Source organism: Sorex fumeus, unplaced genomic scaffold (genome assembly GCF_029834395.1).
Source record: "Sorex fumeus unplaced genomic scaffold, SorFum_2.1 ptg000013l, whole genome shotgun sequence".
Classification (NCBI taxonomy): domain Eukaryota; kingdom Metazoa; phylum Chordata; class Mammalia; order Eulipotyphla; family Soricidae; genus Sorex; species Sorex fumeus.
Window position 1 is genome coordinate 32,872,638 of NW_026606070.1, and position 18,514 is coordinate 32,891,151.

General features: G+C 36.9%; 1 protein-coding gene across 1 annotated transcript in view; it reads left to right on the forward strand.

Annotated features, from left to right (window-relative positions):
- The window catches only part of NFXL1 (nuclear transcription factor, X-box binding like 1), a 56,115-nt gene that overhangs the window by 23,681 nt on the left and 13,920 nt on the right, over window positions 1-18,514 (forward strand). The window contains exons 13-19 of the mRNA XM_056111220.1: window positions 987-1,077; window positions 7,047-7,167; window positions 7,598-7,757; window positions 8,371-8,462; window positions 11,293-11,314; window positions 11,935-12,075; window positions 15,922-16,088. Of these exons, the coding sequence (XP_055967195.1) occupies window positions 987-1,077; window positions 7,047-7,167; window positions 7,598-7,757; window positions 8,371-8,462; window positions 11,293-11,314; window positions 11,935-12,075; window positions 15,922-16,088 (794 nt within the window). The remainder of the gene's footprint in view (window positions 1-986; window positions 1,078-7,046; window positions 7,168-7,597; window positions 7,758-8,370; window positions 8,463-11,292; window positions 11,315-11,934; window positions 12,076-15,921; window positions 16,089-18,514) is intronic.

Genomic DNA, 18,514 nt, shown 5'->3' on the forward strand with positions numbered 1-18,514 from the left:
ATATTTGTCTAATTGAACTCTTCTAGTTTTTAGTTCCTGTTTAATATGTTTTGCTTGAACTTCTTATGCGTTGAAACTTATTGCAAACAAATTAAAACTAAGTATTTTTAAAACTATTATAGTTTGTGTTACCTTCCTTAAGTGTGGATAGATGAGAAGAGTGGAGGTAGGAAAGAATGATGGGTTTAAGTTAGATGTCCTTTATGAATGAAAAGGGGCATAGTTATAGGTGTATTGCTCAGTAAATAAGAGCATTAAGAAAGCTAGAAACAAATGACTTTTCTCTACTTCTTTCCTTCAGTTAATTTCTGATTCCAGGCTGTGAAAATAGTCACAAAACATGAAACTAGTTTTAAGTTTTTTTCTTTTTTTAAAAATTTTAAATTTTTTTAAAAAATTCACTCATTTATTTTATTTAATCACAGTGAAATACACAATTGCAACATTGTTTATGATTGAGTTTCAGTCATATAATGTTCCAACACCCATCCCTTCACACCCTTACATTTCCCACCAGCAATGTCCCCAGTTTCCCCTCCCACTATCTCCGCACCCCCATCCCCCGCCTTTATGAAGGACTTTTGGGCATTATGATTTGCCATACAGATTTCTAAACTGGATTTAATTTAAAAAATGCTCAGATTATAATTATTCATCTGAACTTAACTAGATTGACCCTTTGGTTAATGTCAATCTGGCAAAAATAAGTGGAAATCAAAACATTCTATGGGAATGTTACAAATTATGGAATAATTAACTGAAGGACAAGAAAAATTAGCTGATTTCCTTAAATTTTGTTCCTGCATATTTAGGCTTATACAGCATATCTGTTTAACATAAAAATGTAGATACTACATTGATTTTTATTCCTTAGTGCAAACAAGTGTCTTTTGCTTTTAATGAATTCTTTGAGTTATTAGTAACTAAATTCATATTAATCTATGGTTATCAAGTTACTTTTTCTTTATATATTGCTTTTTCTTTAGTGTTGTCCTGGGAACTGTCCACCTTGTGATCAAAATTGTGGACGGACTTTAGGATGTAGAAACCATAAGTGTCCATCTGTTTGCCACAGAGGTAAAATTTAAAAATAATTTTATATATACATAATACTGTGTAGTTGATGAAGAACTTCCAAATTCATTTCCTTGTTATTCACCTTAACTTTGAGAAGGTAGAGCAGTTGCAAATACTATGATTTCATGGACATGGAAATTAAAGCTAAAGACAATTATTTATTGACTTAGTCTGGAAAATACCTTTAAAGCAGTAGAATATAGGTCTATCTCTTAAATATGAAAGTTTCTTTGACACCATGTTATTTGCTTATTCGTCCCAGCATTTCTCATGTAGGCTTTTCTTTTTTTTTGAGTTTTATTGGGATATATAGCATTTTTGTTTTACAGTGATGTAAAATTGACATACAGCATTATGTATAAGATATATAGCATACGAGTTAACAGGTATTATAAAATGATTAATAAGTATAGTTAATATTTATCATCTTAGATTTAAAAAACATTGTGATGAGAACTCTTAAAAATATACATACTTTAACAACTTTCATACAGCAGTGTTAACTGTTTATGACCTTGCTATTTATATTGCAACTGAAAGTTAATACATTTTTAATTATTGTTGTCAGATTTCTCCCTCCTTTGTTTTTAAATGTATTTAGTTTCTCATTTTAATTTTTCGTGCACATTTTATTGCTTTACTATTGGTTTATAATACTATAATATTGGAGGGGTACAGCATATAAGTCTCATGGGACCACTGATGTTGTAGGGCATTATACTACAAAGTCATTACTCCGTCATTTCTCTTTACCCCTATGTATTCATCTGTATATTCTAAAGTCTGAGGGTTTGTATTGTATTTAATCAGTTCATTTGATGTAGTTTATATTCTACATATGAGGAAAACTGTCTGGTAAGTACCTTTCGCTCTCTGAGTTATTTTGCTTAGAATTATCACCTCAAGTTCCATCCCTGTTGTCTGAAAAAAATCACAACTTCACATTTTGAAATGCTTAGTATTTAATATTTTGTGTTTAACAAAGTGAGTATATATACCACATTTATCCAGTCTTTTGTCAATGGGCATTTAGGTTTAGTCCTTGTTTGGGCTGTTATGAATAATGTGGCTACAAATGTAGTAATTCAAATGTGTCTTTTTGAATGGTACTTTCATATTCTTTTGGTTGATGTCTGGGAATGGTATTGCTGTAGCATATGATATTTATATTATCATCTGTTTATTTTTAATAGGGGGTGATGCCCAGTGTTCTTAGACATGCGGCCACTCCTGGTAGTGCTCAAGGGTCACCAAGGGTTTATCTGGAGGTCGTTGAGGTGACCTTGTACCAGTGATGTGCTAATCTTGTGCTTTTTTCACTTGAGCCATATCCTTGGTTCTGTTTCAGTTTTCTAGTAATAAGGAAACAATGCTGTTTTCCATAGAGGCAGTACTAGTTTACATGCTCAGTCACAGTGTCCATAGTTCCTTTTTATCCATATCTTACCAACACTTGTTCCAATCTATAGGTTATTCTTTGCTTTTTTTAAATTTAATTTTATTTTTATAAATACATTTGATTACATTTAATATTCGAGCACCAATCTCACCACCATTACACCTCCTTCCCACCATCATATTTCGGATGTTTTCATCACGAATTCCAATCCCTGCCCCAAAGCAGAACCAAAATAATTTATTTTGTACTGTTTGTTATGGGGACTGGAGTGATAGCATAGCAGGTAGGGCATTTGCCTTACATGCGGCCGATCTGGGTTCGATTCTTCCGTGCCTCGCAGAGAGCCCGGCAAGCTACCGAGAGTATTCTGCCCGCACAGCAGAGCCTGGCAAGCTCCCCGTGGCATAGTCAGTATGCCAAAAACAGTAACAAGTCACACAATGGAGACGTGACTGGTACCCGCTCGAGCAAATTGATGAACAACGGGACTAAAGTGCTACAATGCTACAGTGCTATTGTTTGTTATGATTAAACCGCTGAAAATGCTCCAGAAAAGTTTCCTTAGAAGAAAGTGTATGAAGATTGTTGTATTTCACCCAAGGGCCATTAAGCCCTTTTATAAGAGATTACTAACATGTTAAAGGTTGAGCCTTGTGTGCTTTTTTTTTTTTAATTTTTCTAATTAACTATCACTGTCATCCCGTTGTTCATCGATTTCCTCAGGCAGGCACCAGTAACGTCTCCATTTGTTCCTGCCCTGAGATTTTAGCAAGTGCCACATTGGGGGCTCTTTCAGGGTAAGGGGAATGAGACCCATCATTGTTACTGGGTTTTGGCATATCGAATACACCATGGGGAGCTTGCCAGGCTCTGCCGTGTGGGCAGGATACGGATACTCTCAGTAGCCTGCCAGGTTCTCCAAGAGCAAGAACTAGACAATAATAAATTTTTAAAAAATATTATTATTATTATTATTATTATTTTGCTTTTTGGGTCACCCCCAGTGATGCTTAGGGGTTTCTCCTGGCTCAGCACTCAGGAATTACTCCTGGTTGTGTTCTGGGGACCGTATAGGATGCTGGGAATTGAACCAAAGTCAGCCGTGTGCAAGGCAAAAATGCCCTACCCACTGTACCCCAACCCCTGAGCCTTGTATGCTTTTATATGCACACACACACACACACACACACACACACACACACACACACGCGCGCGCACGCAATCTGTAAGAGTATATTTCTCTCTAAGATTGGTCGCATTCTACTTTAAACACCATCAAATGTTATGTGCTACTCTTGAAATTTGAGTTGTGTGGGTTCTTTCGTGGGTGAGGCATGTCCGAGCATGTGGAGAGCAGCCGTTAGCATGGTGGTGCTTGAGTTCTGGAGGTTTTTGGCTGCCAGGGCTGGATTCCTTGGGGCGGAAGAGGGGTCTCACCCTCCCCGCTCCGGGGTGCCACAAATGAAACAGCGGGGCATGGAGTCCGGTGGCATGGCTATTGGGCAGAGTTGTTTTATGCTCTCTTCTGAGAGAGAAAGACAAGGAGTCTCTGGATCGTGGCTAGAGGTGAGGTTATCTGGTGTTTGTATGGGGCATCCATATTGCTTCTTTGGAGAAGTGTCTAGATTTCTTTCCAATTTGGAGAGTAGGGTGGACGCGCCTCTCAAGTGGTTCTCAGGGGAACCTGGGGGCCCTCCTGGTAATTATCGGCCATCTGGGTTGGAAGTTCAGTAAGAGGGCTTGAGGACACAGTTTCCTGTGGTGCTGGGGATTACCTGGGTCACTTTGGTAGTGCTCAGGGGGAAATGCGCCTGAGAGTCACACCCAGAAGTGCTTTGGGGCCTCTAGCCCTATATTTATATCTGGTAATATTCAGGGGAGCCTCAGGTACTTGGGATTGAACTAGGGTTGAAAATATATATAATATGCATATACACCCTAGGGTGTATCTCTGGCCCCTTGCACCATTTGTGATTAGATTTGTTTGTTAAGTTGTATGAATCTATATAATATAAATATCTTTGTTGGACGTATAATGTGCAAAATCTCCCCTTTTCTAGGTTGCTCATTTGTTTTTGTGCTAGTTTTCTTTGTAAAAGAATTGAAATTTGATATAGTCTTTATTTTTGTTTCCCTTCCCACTGAAGTTGAGTCTCCAGATACATTTTTTACATCTTTATGTCCAAGTCCAGGGGAGATGGGTTTCTTTTTCCTTCCTTTTTTTTGGGAGGGGGGGCACAGGGATTGGACCAAACCTGGCAGTCTTCAGAGGATTAGTCCTAGTTTTATACTCAGGAATTACTCCTGGCAATGCTTATGGGACCATATGGCATGCTGCGGGTTGAATGCCCTACACACTTACACTATTGCTCCAACCCCACCTGTTTTTTTCCCCCTATCTTTTATAAAGATTTTATATGTCTTTAATTATATTTTGAGTTAACTTTTTAAAATGATGTTTAATAGTGATTCACTTTGATTTTTTGCATGTGATTGTCCAGTTTTCCTACTATGATCTGTCAAAAAGATTCTCCTTTCTCCATTGTAAGGACTTGACTCCTTTGTCCTAATATGTGTAAGTTATTTCTGTGCTTTTTATTCTGTTTTATTGGTGCCTGTCGTTTTTGCTCAGTACTATGCTGCATTGATTTCTGTCGTTTTGTAAGATAGTTTGAAGCCAGGACTTTTGATCCCTCAGTATTTTTCCTTTCAGGATTGCTTTATTTATTTGTGAACTTGTGTTTATATATAAATTTAAGCATATGTTCTTTATTTTCTGGATAAATACCCAAGTTTTTGACAGGGATTATGTTGACTATATATTGATTTAGGAATATGGACATTTTAACAGTATTTTTTAAATCCATGAACATAAGTATCTTTCCATTTCTTTGTGTCTCCTGTTATTTTTAAGTGTTTAGTTTTGTGTGTATAGTGTTCTCAGGTATCTATTTTATCCTTTATGATGCAGTTGTAAATGGAATTGTAATTTCTTTTTCACCCTGGTTCATTGTTTGCAGATAGAAATGCAGTAAGCTTTATATATTGGTTTTATTTACTGCCAATTTGTTTATAATTTCTAGTAGGGTTTTCTGGTGTGTAATCTTTTGGATTTTCTATCTGAAAATGATAGTTACTTTTTAATTCTTTTGTAATTTAGATTCCTTTCACACTTTCTTGCCTAATAGCTCTCTAGCCTATTTTGAATATCATTAATGAAAATGGGTATTCTTACTTTGCTTCTGATCTTTGGGGAAAATATTGTTTTCACCTTTTAATATGTTTGAAAGGCTGAAGGTAATAGCTTTCTACTTTGATTGAAGCTTTTTTATTATTACAGATGGATATTGAATCTTGTAAAATGCTTTTTCAACGTCTGTTTATATGTAAACATTATCTTTTGTTGATGTGGGATGGATTATATTTATTGTGCTGCAAATATTGATATGTATCCTTGGGATAAACCTTACTGGGTCAGAATGTATTATTCTTCTGATAAAATGCAGCATTCAGTTTGCCAAGTTTTGGTGTTTTGGTTTTTTTTTTTTTTTTTGAGGATTTTTGTATCTATTCAGTGATGCAATTCTCTAGTTTTTTAGGGGAGTATTATCCTTATTTGGTTTAGTTAGTGATCATGGAATGTTGTCTTCATATAATGTGTTTATGATTGTTCCTCCTTGTAGTAGTTTGGGGAGAATTTATTTGAAAATAATTGAATGAAGTTTACATGAGAATAAACCAAGAATATATTGTTAACATTAGATTTTTCAAAGACTTAGACCCATTTTGGTTTTGTAGTTGAATGAGTAATATGTTAATTTGTTACTTCTAGTAGAAATTTAATAATTTAAAAGAAACATAAAACTTTCCATTGAAATACTAGTGTTGTTATAGAAAACTATATTAATCAAAAACCTTCAGCTTGATAAAGTTTTGGTGGGGGTCCTCCCAACCTAGAGCCCACCAGGTCCAGGCCCCAACCAGTGATTCTTCTCAGTTACTGGATCATCAGCTCACTGGATCAGTAGAAGAGCCTGAGGATGTGATGCTGCTTGAGCTCTGCAGTCAGTACGAGGGAAAACCTGGACCACCTTGACAGTGCTGGGAGCATGCAGGGCCATACCTGGTGGTGCCTGGGAGCCTCCAGGATGGCACCTAGCAATGCTTAAGGTGCCATGTGGTGCTGAGAATCAAAATTTAGCCTAGGTACAGATGCACCTTAACTTTGCTATCTCATGGCCCAGCTTGGTAAATTTTCACAAACTGAATTTAACTATGCAACCAAAACCCATTAAACAGAACATCATTAACATTTTCAAAAACCACCTTATCTTCATAGCCACCATCCTAACTTGGAGCATTATAATTTTTTGTTTTCTTTACGTAAAGAGAATCTTATGTGGTATGCTCTGTGGCTCGGTATTATGTTGTGATGATCATTCATACAGTTTCTTTATTCTTGTTTTAGAGTTATCTTCTTTTTGTACATGTGCTGAACTTACTGATTGCATTGATGGACATTGAGTTTTTAAGAAAATTTATTTTTAAGTTTCAGATTTTTTTTTTCCAGGCAGTTGCTATCCTTGCCCAGAAACCGTTGATGTGAAGTGTAATTGTGGTAAGACAAAAGTGACCGTACCCTGTGGCCGAGAACGCACCACAAGACCACCCAAGTGCAAAGAGCAGTGCAGGTTAGCATACAATTTTGTGTAAATTTAGATCTGGTGTCCTACAAATTTAAGTTCATACTGATACTTAGTTTGAATACCACTTAATTTTGCTTTAATACTTAGTTTGAATACCACTTAATTTTGTTTTAAAGTGTTAATATTTGGAGATGGAGAGATGGTACGGCAAATTTGGTGCTTATCTTGCATGCAACAGACCGAGGTTCAGTTCCCTGCTCTCCTTATGATCTCCCAAATCCCACCAGGTGTGATCCCTGAGTGTGAAGAGCTAGAGTCCAGGGCACCACTGGGTGTTGCCCCCAAACAAAAACAAAAGTAATATTCATAGAGTGCTTTTTTGGGGGTATGAAACGAAAATAAATATAAGACATTACACTTTAAATATAATTATTAGATGAGAAAATGTAATTTTGAAAATTATACTTTGATTTAGTCAACCTTCAACTTGCCATCATGCAAGTCAAGAAAAACATCGCTGTCACTTTGGCCCTTGTCCACCTTGTCATCAGTCTTGCCAAAAAGTTTTGGAGAAATGTGGTCATTTATGTCCTGCTCCTTGTCATGACCAAGCTCTAATAAAGCAAACTGGCAAGGTAAGGGAATATTATTAAGGAACAGAATTTGGTATATGTTATATTTTCCTAATTTAGATAGTCATTCAACAAACAGTGATTGAGTATTTACTGAGTGTATGCTCTCTGGTAGTAAATATGATGTGCTCTAAGGATCGTATATTTTAGAAAAGGAGAAAAGCCAGTAAAGAAATGTTTGCAAACGCAGTGTGATAATCATGTTGTAATAATGATAGTGATGAATTTGGGAGTCTTTCATGGCCTAGAATCATAGTTACCACATATTTGATTATAGTGAATTCTTAACTTGTGTGTTCAGAATTTTAGTGGATGCTAGGGAGATAACTTTAGGGTTCTGTTTCTTACTCAATTCTTTTGGTTTATGTGAAGTGAACAAGGCTACAGAGCTTTTGCTCTGCCATTAAAAATCTTGGCTTTCCTCAATTTTTAATATTCAGTGTGTAATGAGAGGCAATGGGTAGAATAAATATTTCAGTAAATATAATTTGTTGATTACTTAAAAAAAATGTTAAGCTGCTTCCACATGGAATAAATGAAGCTACTGTTTAGATTCTTACAGTAACCATATCATTAAATCCCTGTGATTTAAAATTAATTTGTATTTTACTTGTAGCACCAGCCTACAGTTCCTTGGGAACAGCCCTCTGAGCCAGCGTTTATTCAGACTGCTTTGCCTTGTCCTCCATGTCAAGTTCCTATTCCTATGTAAGCATTAGAATTTTCACTTAAAAAAATCTGTTGATACAGTTCATGTATCTAAATTCACCTTCTCCGCATTTTATTTATCATTATGTCGACCTTAGCCTGTAAAATAATTTTCCCTCAACTGTTTTCTGTCTTCAGCCCCAATTTCTTCAAAATATGTTTTTCCATAATGTTTAAAAACCTTTTCTAGTGCTTGCTTTTGTTTAATTTTTTTTAATTTTTAAAGTCTTTTCTCCAGTTGGAGTTGGATGTTCTTCCTAAAGCTTTTGCTGAAACTTGTGTTTATAATTACAATAATATACCTTTGATACCTAAATATTAAAATCTTCTTGATTGAGACTGAGTCTGTAAACTTTGGGAAAGAGAAAAAGAGGTTTTAGAAAGGGATTTTGGAGAGAGAGTTTTTGAGGTACCCGTTTAAAGTGGAAGCAGGTTGTTTCTTGGATGACCCAGAAATGATTTGAAATGAGTTGTAAGGAGTGAAACTTAGAGTAATAGGAAATCCAGGCACAGTTGATACTTTCAGTAATGTTACGAAAACTGCAAGAGAAGAAATAGAACATATTGAAAAGTGACATGTAAAGTAGGAGGGGGGGGGGACTGTTTTTTATAACTAAAATTCCCAATTAAATATTGAAAATGTCTTGTTTCTATTGGTCTTTTAAAGTGTGGGCTCTTGGTTTCTTTACAGTTAATAGTTTTCACTTCCATTTTTTTTTTAAATATTTGTGTATGGGGAATGGGTGTGGTGGGGGTTTGGGAAGGAGAGGCTGTCAAGCAGAGCTCTGGGCCATGCTAGAACTCAGAGATACATGTCTTTGACCTCTTAGCTAGCTCTGCACCACATTATGTATATATTCAACCAGTCTCATGGTATGATTACGAGAGACCAAGTTGCCTATGGTGTCTTATACTAGATTTACATTATTAGTGATTAGCAGTAACCTAGATTTTCTCATAAAGAGCAGCAAAAGAAGAGAAACTGATGTTTGGATTCATAGGCACTGTAGTCAGTAACTTTGAGGTGCTTGCAGTAAGATTAACATCTATGTCTTATTTTACTTGAGATCATTGGATTAAATAGTTATTACTAAATTTCAAATAGCCTTTTCTTTGCATTTGACTAGAATATGCTCCTAGTTTGGGGGGTAGATATGGTAGCTCACAACTTTACCTGGGTCCATCCAGTCCCTGATTGGGACCCTGCTTTTGGGTTGCTAGGAACTAAGGGCAACTGAAGCTTGAGTCAAGAAAACAGATGCCCAGGAGTGAATTATTATTCAGAATCAATTAACTTCCAAGTTACAGAAGCATAGCTTAACTGTGTTCCTGTGTCTATACAAAAAGGACATTGCTCTGAAGTAAACTATAAGAGAACATAAGAGAAGGGAAGGAGAAAAGCAATATTTCACTAACAAATCAGAGATTTCTGAGGAATTTGGCTTTACAAGTCACAGGCACTGCTTAGGGGAAAATGGTGATTAACTGGTTGTGGAAGAGAGCACAGGGAAGAGGTTAAAGATAAATACAGAGGAATGGGAGTGCCTCAGGAGTATTGTGATGGGTGTAACCCAATAAACCTAAACTCCCTGCAGCCAGGGAGAAGGGATAAACTAGTGTTAAGCCTAAAATGTTTAGAGCTATCACTGTATCACTGTCATCCTGTTATTCATCAATTGCCTCCAGCAGGCCCCAGTTATGTCTCCTTCCTCCTAGCCCTGAGATTTTAAGAAATGCCACATTTGAGGCTCTTTCAGGGTCAGGAGAATGAGACCCATCATTGTTACTGGTTTTTGGCATATTGAATACGCCATGGGGAGTTTGCCAGACTCTGCCGTGTGGGCAGGATACTTTTGCCAGGTTTTCCAGAGTAAGAACCACATAATAAGATGTTGCGCGGCTGCATTTCTGGAGCAGGTGTTTTAGTCTTTAGGTCTTGGCTATTGATGGGATTACACGGTGCTGGGGTGGGGGGCAGTTGGTGGGTGTAACGCCTACATACTGGAAGATGGGGGATCTGGGTGGAGGAGGCCCAGTCCCAATCCGAGAAGGCTTGGAGATCTACGCCCCAGGTCCCACACACCTGGGTTCCTCTGCCGGTTCCTTCATGCGTGAGGCTTGTGGAGAGTGGTCTTAAGCATGGCTGTGGCTGGAACTGGAGGTCTTCAGCTGCCGGGGTTCTACTCCGGGTGGGGAGGGAAACTCAACCCACCCTCCTCCGAGGGGCCCTGGTGAGGACAGTCAGGCACGGAGGAAGGAGACTCTGCACTGTTCTCTTCTGGGAGCAGGGTTTTATAGAGCTGTATTCCACCAAACATAGAGGAATGGGAGTGCCTCTGGAATACCTGGTAAACCTAAACTCCCTGCAGCCAGGGAGAAAGGATAAACCAATGTTACCCTACACTTGCAGGAATTTTTATCGGAAGTCTGTTGAATCTAGATAAGGTGGGAAGAAAAACATCTTAACAGTATTATATCATAAGGAATCTCCATTCATTCAGGTCTTTGATTTCTCTCATCAACATTTCGAAGTTTTCTCATTTTTCTCAGATACTGTATTTGTGGTGTTATATTTAATCCTGAGTACCTAAATATTTCTTTCTGTGTGTACTAATATAGTGTGTGATTTTAATTTAATTCCTGTCCCTATTTGCTAGTATATAGGGAAACAATTGGCATTTGTATATTAAGTTGGTATTATGTAACCTTCCATAAGCATTATTTCCTTATGTGCTATTTTTTCTCAACAAACTATCAGAGAGATGATCATTGCTTTAGATATGTTTTTTTGGAGAGTCTGCAATGTTTTTATTTTGTTTTTTTCTTGCAGGGAATGTCTTGGAAAACATGAGGTAATTTACAAGCACTAGTTTTAAATAAAACTTCTATTCTGTTTTTATGCTGTGATGTAGCACTGTCCTCCCATTGTTCATTGATTTGCTCGAGTGGGCACCAGTAATGTCTCACAACAAATTCTAAGACTTCTTATTACTGTTTTTGGCATATTGAATACCTCATGGGTAGCTTGCCAGGCTTTGCCAGTGGGCTAAATACTCTCGGTAGCTTGCCGGGCTCTTCGAGAGGGGCGGAGGAATCGAGCTCTGATCGGCTGTATGCAAGGCAAATGCCCTACCCGCTGTGCTACTGCTCCAGCCCTATGCTATGATAATTAGAAATAATAAAATCAATATTTTATAATATAAGTAGTACATAAGTCTTCTGAGTTTAAAACTGAGCAGTGCTTTTATTTTATGTACTTACCTCAGAACCATTATATTGAATTTTTCATTTAGGATGAAATACTTTGCTTTTATGTCATTTATATTTTTTGATAGGTTGTTTGACTTTAGTAATTATTATTTGTTATAATGTAATAGGCCTTTGTAAAACTTCTCAAATTATGACAGTGACTTTAGAAACATAGGACTAGAGGTATTGTGCTAATTTTTCTTTTTCTTTTTTTTTTTTAAAGGTGAGCCCTCTTCCATGCTATGCAGTAGGACCTTACTCTTGTAAGAGAGTCTGTGGACGAATCTTAAATTGTCAGAATCATACATGTATGAAAGAATGCCATAAAGTAACTGAAATTGATGCCTGCAAGAACAAAAACAAGGTAATGTCATTAACTTGAATGTATTTCACTGTATCTCTGCCATCTGTATCACTGTATCACTGTATCACTGTATCACTGCCATGAACAAGTTCATCAATTTCTTCCAGCAGGCACCAGTAACATCTCCTTCGTCCTAGCCCTTAGATATTAGAAAGTGCCACATTTGAGGCTCTTTCAAGATCAGGAAAATGAGACCCAGCATTGTTACTGGTTTTTGGCTTATTGAATACACCACGGAGAGTTTGCCAGACTCTGCTGTGTAGGCAGGATACTTTTGGTAGCCTGCCAGGTTCTCCAGCGTAAGAACTAGATAATAAGATATGTATATATGCTTATATATATGTTCATATATGTATAACTCAACTGAGTGATACTTAACCACTCAGGAAAGTACCATAAACACTTTTCTGCTCTAATTTAGTTTTAATTTGTCTTCTTTTTCTTGCCCTCATTTCTCTCATTCCTTAAGATAAAGCAGTTTTATTGTCATGATGTTTTTTCCTTTATCTTTGTATTTACCCATAGTAATTTGCCCTTTATTTGTGGTACTATGTTAATACACAGGTTTTCATTTTTATGATTAAAAATACAGAAGTCGTTAATAGTATCACTTTCACTTCTCTCCATATCTCTGAGCTCAGTCCACAGTATTTTCTCTGAATTGTTTTAAAAGTCCGACATGATTAATTAATGATCTTTACAATTTTAATACATTTCTATCCTTTGGTTAGAAGTATCACCCAAGCATAGAATGGGGAGGTTTGTGAAATTTATTTAAAGTATTTTAAGTGTATATGTAAAATCGTCCATTTAAAGATCTCTAAATATTGCCAGTTTGCAAGATATTAAATAACAAAAATCCAGCCAAGTAAATTATATAACCACAATCAGATTAGATATTAAGATTTTTAAGATACTATCTTATATTTTGGAGGGAGGTTGGGCCTCTTCACAAGCAGTGTTTCTAGGGCCTGGAAGCTACTCCAGGCATTACTTGGCTAAAAATTTTAAGGATTATTTATTAAGTAACATTAAATCTGTAAGTTTGGGGGGGCTAGAGGGATAGTACAGTGGATTAAGGCACGCATTTACTTGTGGCTGACCTGAGGCGTGAACCATGAGCACCGATCATTACCAGGTGTGACCTATAACAACAACCCCCCCAAAATATAAAGTTATATATAATCATGGCACTTGACCTTTGGTAATTGTAATGCATGACAGTATTAAAAGCTAATTCTGGATCAGAGATAGATCAACAAGCTAATAAGCACATGCTATACATGTTGTGGGTGGTCCTTGTTTAATTAACCTCAGCACTGTATATGACTTTCCAAGCATTGCTGCGTGTGAGTGACCCAAACATTCTAAATAAATAGTTATTCTTCAAAAACAGTCACCAGCCTTGCTCAATACATATCACCTATTCAATAGGCATTTACCACTGACCAGAATCCAGGCTCTTTTTACTTTAGTTTCTGCTCTTTTGTTCGTCCATTGCCATACCCAGAGATCTCAGTTCAGTCAACCCTGTTACTATTTGTGATGACTCTGACACCAATAGCAACACATAATTCTCTATTGTCTTATTTAATAAGTAGTGATTTGGACTCTTGACACCATTAGCAACATTATTATAATTCTCTATTGTCTTATTTAATGACTGTAGTGGTTTGGACTCTGATTGATAGAAAAGATATAATGCTCATGGCAAATAAGAGTGGCACATAGATTCAAATATTTCTTGAATGTCTAAAAAAGAAAAGCAGTGATAAGGATAATTTGGGGGGTGGAATCTCACCAAAAGTAAAAGAGGAAAACAGTATAAAATATATCCTCACACCTATGTGTCATATCTAATTATGTATGTATGGACTTTTGCTATTCAGTGTTGTTTGCAAACTTGCAGCATATGAGGTACTAGGGATTGAACCCTGGTTGGCCCATTTAAGTTACGCGTCCTACCCACTGTTTATCTCTCTGGCCCTCTGGAGTTACCTTCCACTTTTTTCTTTCGATGTCAACATGAGCCAGTTTAAAAAATGTAAGCTAGGTGTCATCTTCTTGCATAGAACCCTTCAGTAGATTTTAACCACTCAGAATAAAATTCAAATTCTTTACAGCATCCTGTTAGGCTTAAAAAGTGATATAATCTCATCTTCCTTACTTATCAATTTTTGTCTTCTTGCTATTAAATATAACAAAGCTGAGACCTTTTGCACTTGTTCTTTTCTCTGAAACTTCATATTTGTAAGATTTACTGGACTCAATTTTTGGTCATATATGAATTTTATCAGACAGACTTCCTTCTTGTATCCTTTTTTTTTTCCCCAGAACATTTATGAAGACATTTTCACCTACTTAAATGTATATTCTTAGGGTTTGTTTTCTCCCCCTCCCCACCTGCTGTTTGAGTCACACTCAGAGATGCTTAGGGGTTACTCCTGGCTCATGCACTCAGGAATTACTCCTCGTGGTGCTTGGGGGACCATATGGGTTACTAGGGATCAAAACTGAGTCGGTCCCTGCTGTACTATCGTTCTGGCCCCTTAAATGTATATTCTTTAGACCAGAAATATTTGGCATTATGCATGTTTCCAGTATCTAGAACAATGCTTGGCCAATTAATGCTGAATTAATATTTTTTAAATTCAAAATATTTTTTAAATTTGCCACTCTTAATTCTATACGTCAAATGTGGCTTTGAATTTGATTGATATAAATTTGTCATAGTGGCTGTATTTAGAATTATTATTAGTTTTCTTAGTTTTTAACTTAGTATCGATGTCTATAGTTCTTTCATTTTTCTCATGTATGATAAGTAATCTATTCTGCTATATATAACCTTAAACCTTCTTTAGTAGATAGATATTAGTTAAAAGTAAAAAGGTAAAGGCCCTCCCGTTGATCATCGATTTGCTCGAGCAGGCCCAGTAACGTCTCCATTGGAGACTTTGTTGTTACTGTGTCTGGCATATCAAATACTCTCGGTAGCTTGCTGGGCTCTCCGAGAGGGGCGGAGGAATTGAACTCGGGTCGGCCATGTTGGCTGCATGCAAGGCAAACGCCCTACCCGCTGTGCTATCGCTCCAGCCCAGATATTAGTTACATTAGTATATCACCAGAGCAATGAAATTTCATGTTAAGTGTATTGAAATATATTTTAGTTGTAAATCAATTGAAATATCCTGCTGTCTTTTCTCCTCTTTGCCCGCTATGGTTTTCTTGTAGGGAAGGTGAGAGCAATTTCTTTTGAATATTAAATGCCTTGGGAATTTTTAGTTAGTCTTAAACAGTGTGTTGATGATGTTGATAACATTTTTTAAATTTTTTTGGTTTTGGTTTTGGACAATACCCAGAAGTGCTCAAGGGCTTACTCTTGACTCTGCACTCAGGTATCATTCCTGTCACTCCTGGTGGGCTCAGGGGACCATGTGTGGTGTCAGAGATTAAACTGGAGTTGTCTGCATGTAAGGCCAATGCCCTACCTGCTCTGCTATTGCTCTGGCCCCTGATCATGTTGTTGCGTGGAAATGAATTTTTTTTTTTCTGCTACTATTTCTTGAGAAGTGATTTACCTTGTTTGGTAGATATTCTTTAGGAAATCAAGTCCATATTAGAGATGACACAGTTTGGTTTAATAAGCTTTGTAGAAATAAAAATCTTTGTGAATAATGGTCATCTTCATTTTGAATTTTTAAACGCATGGAAGCCTGCACTGTTGCAATTATGTCTTAAGACTTGCAAAGTATTTTCTTTTGCTAGAAATATAAATTTTTTAACTTCAGAATATAGAAATGCTAGCCTTTTGTACTTATGTGTCTTATCTCCTTCATTGTTTGTCAGTCTGGCCCAGAATGCCTTCAGTGTGAAGAAGGGTGCTCTAAGTCACGGCCGCCAGGTTGTCCTCATCCATGTGTTTTACCATGTCACCCTGGAGAATGTCCTCCTTGTGTTCAGATGCTTAGAATAAAATGTCATTGCAAGATCACAAATTTATATGTGGAATGTAGGTAAGTGGACTGAAGAATACTTGCTTTACAAAAATTATTTCAGTTGGTGTCTTTTTTATAATCCAGAATTCTTTATAGTATATCTTAAGGTCCTCTTTGTGTCCCCTAGACTCTAGAGGTCTAGATTTTCTAGTATAACTCGAAAGGAAGAAATGTAGAGTACTTTCCCTGCTTAATTCTAACTGCAAATTAATTTTTTTTATTGACTCACAGTGAGACACACAGCTACAAAGATGTTCATGGTTGGATTTCAGTCATATAATGCCAGTGTATGATTCCCACCACCGATGTCCCAGTTTCTCTCCCACCCCCCTTCCCTGCATCTACCTCTATGTCGGGCACTTTTCCTCTCTCTCTTTCTCCCTCCATCCCTCCCTTTCTTTCCTTTTGGGCATTATGGTAATGTGGACTTTTTAAAGTGTTTTATTTAGGTTTAAGTTGGGAATTAATTTTTTTGAGCATTCATGCTTTTTAAAAAAAATGCCTATTAATCTTAAATTTGTTTTTGTTACAGACTAGTTTGATGCTTCATAAATTGTACAAGCTTTTATTCTTTATAAATAGTAAAATTTTTTTTTGGAATTAAAAATAGGAAATATTACAAGTTTCAGCATTACAAGCTTAGTAAGGAGTTGAGAAGTCAATTTGGCTGTAATAATGAGGAATGCTGATGAAAGATGTTGTTTTCTTCATTCTTGCAGGTTCCTAAATTTTCCCTCTACTTTTTTTTCTTTATCTAAAGGGTACCTTTCCCTTCTACTTTCTTTCAAGCCTTATGTTTGCAAGATTGGCTCATTTTTTCTTGTGTACTTCTTACTTAGTTATTTTTTCATTTTATGACTGTATTAAAGTCATCAGTTTGGTTACAGATATTCAATATTCCAACACCAATCCTACCACCGTTGCACCTTTCCACTACCATTATGATATCCAATTTTCTCAACCACCCCTTAGTTCTGCCCGCATTGCAAGCCCTTAATAATTTATTTTATATTGCTTGTTACAAATAATTTGCTAAATGGAAGATAAAAAAATGTTCTTAAAAGAAAGTTAGTTAAGATTGTTGTATCTCTGGGGCTGGAGCAGTAGCACAGCAGGTAAGGCACTTGCCTTGCACATGGCTGACCCATGTTCGGGTCGATTCCCAGCATCCCATATGGTCCCCTGAGCATTGCCAGTGGTAATTCCTGAGTGCATCGCCGGGTATGACCCAAAAAGCACTGCAGCACCGTAGCACTGTCCTCTTGTTGTTCATCGATTTGCTCAAGCGGGCACCAGTAATGTCTCCATTGTTACTGTTTCTGGCGTATTGAATACGCTACGGGGAGCTTGCCAGGCTCTGCCATGCAGGCGGGGAACTCAAGGGTGTTCAAAAATTTTAATGGGTGGTTAACTGGAGTTAAATTTTTAACTGGGCGGCTTTGGTGTGTGTGTGTGTGTGTGTGTGTGTGTGTGTGTGTGTGTGTGTGTGTGTGTGTTAAAAAATTTTAATGGGTGGTTAACTGGAGTTAAATTTTTAACTGGGTGGCTTTGGTGTGTGTGTGTGTGTGTGTGTGTGTTGTGTGTGTGTGACTGCCTGAACTTCCAGAAGTACAGAGGTGTAGCTCATCCCAACTTTGTGAAAGCCTGGAGATTTCATTCACAAAACCCTCATACCTGAGGTTTTTAACAAATAAATTTCTGGTGAGGCTTGTAACAGTGAAGTCGTCTGGAAACATGGCAGTGATTGTGGAGTGTGTGGGTTTCCAGCTGCTGGGGTTCTGTTTGTGCGGGCACTGGGCTCACCCACCTCCAATCTGGGGTGCCCCAAATGACTCTGCCTTGCATGGGGTCCAGAAGAATTCTGCCCTTGTGTACTTTTTAAAGTCTATTCCCTTTACTTCCGATCTGCCAGGACTTTATTTCCTATTTGAGGTTTGTTTTTTTCTGGTGTGGTATTAGCTTAGTTCCCTTCTTTTCTTCTGTTTTTTTCCAGAACTCCAGAACTCCAGTTTTCTGAAATTTAATATGGGGGCTGGAGAATATTATTACTGGAAATTGGTTTTTTGATTCATTCTCAACAGCAATTTGAAGTTTAATAGAATTTCTGTTTCATTTATGCTAGGCTATGGGATTTGAGTTATTTTATTTGCTACTAATGAGTTTGAATGATTTCTTGGGAAGTTTTGGATATGTTTGGATTGTGCTGTTTTCCATTACCTTAGCTATCCAGAGATGAATTTTTTTTCCTTAAATACATAGGTATATGTTTTTATATAGAATTCTTATAGTCATTATTACGTTTGTTTCACTTACTTTGAAAGGTTTAGTATACTATTTCATGTCTTTCATTCATTCATAACTTTTTAGCTCTAAGAAAATTTCTTCTATAGAAATGTGATATAAAAAATTCTTATTTTGAAGAGTATGTATTCCTACATATAGTT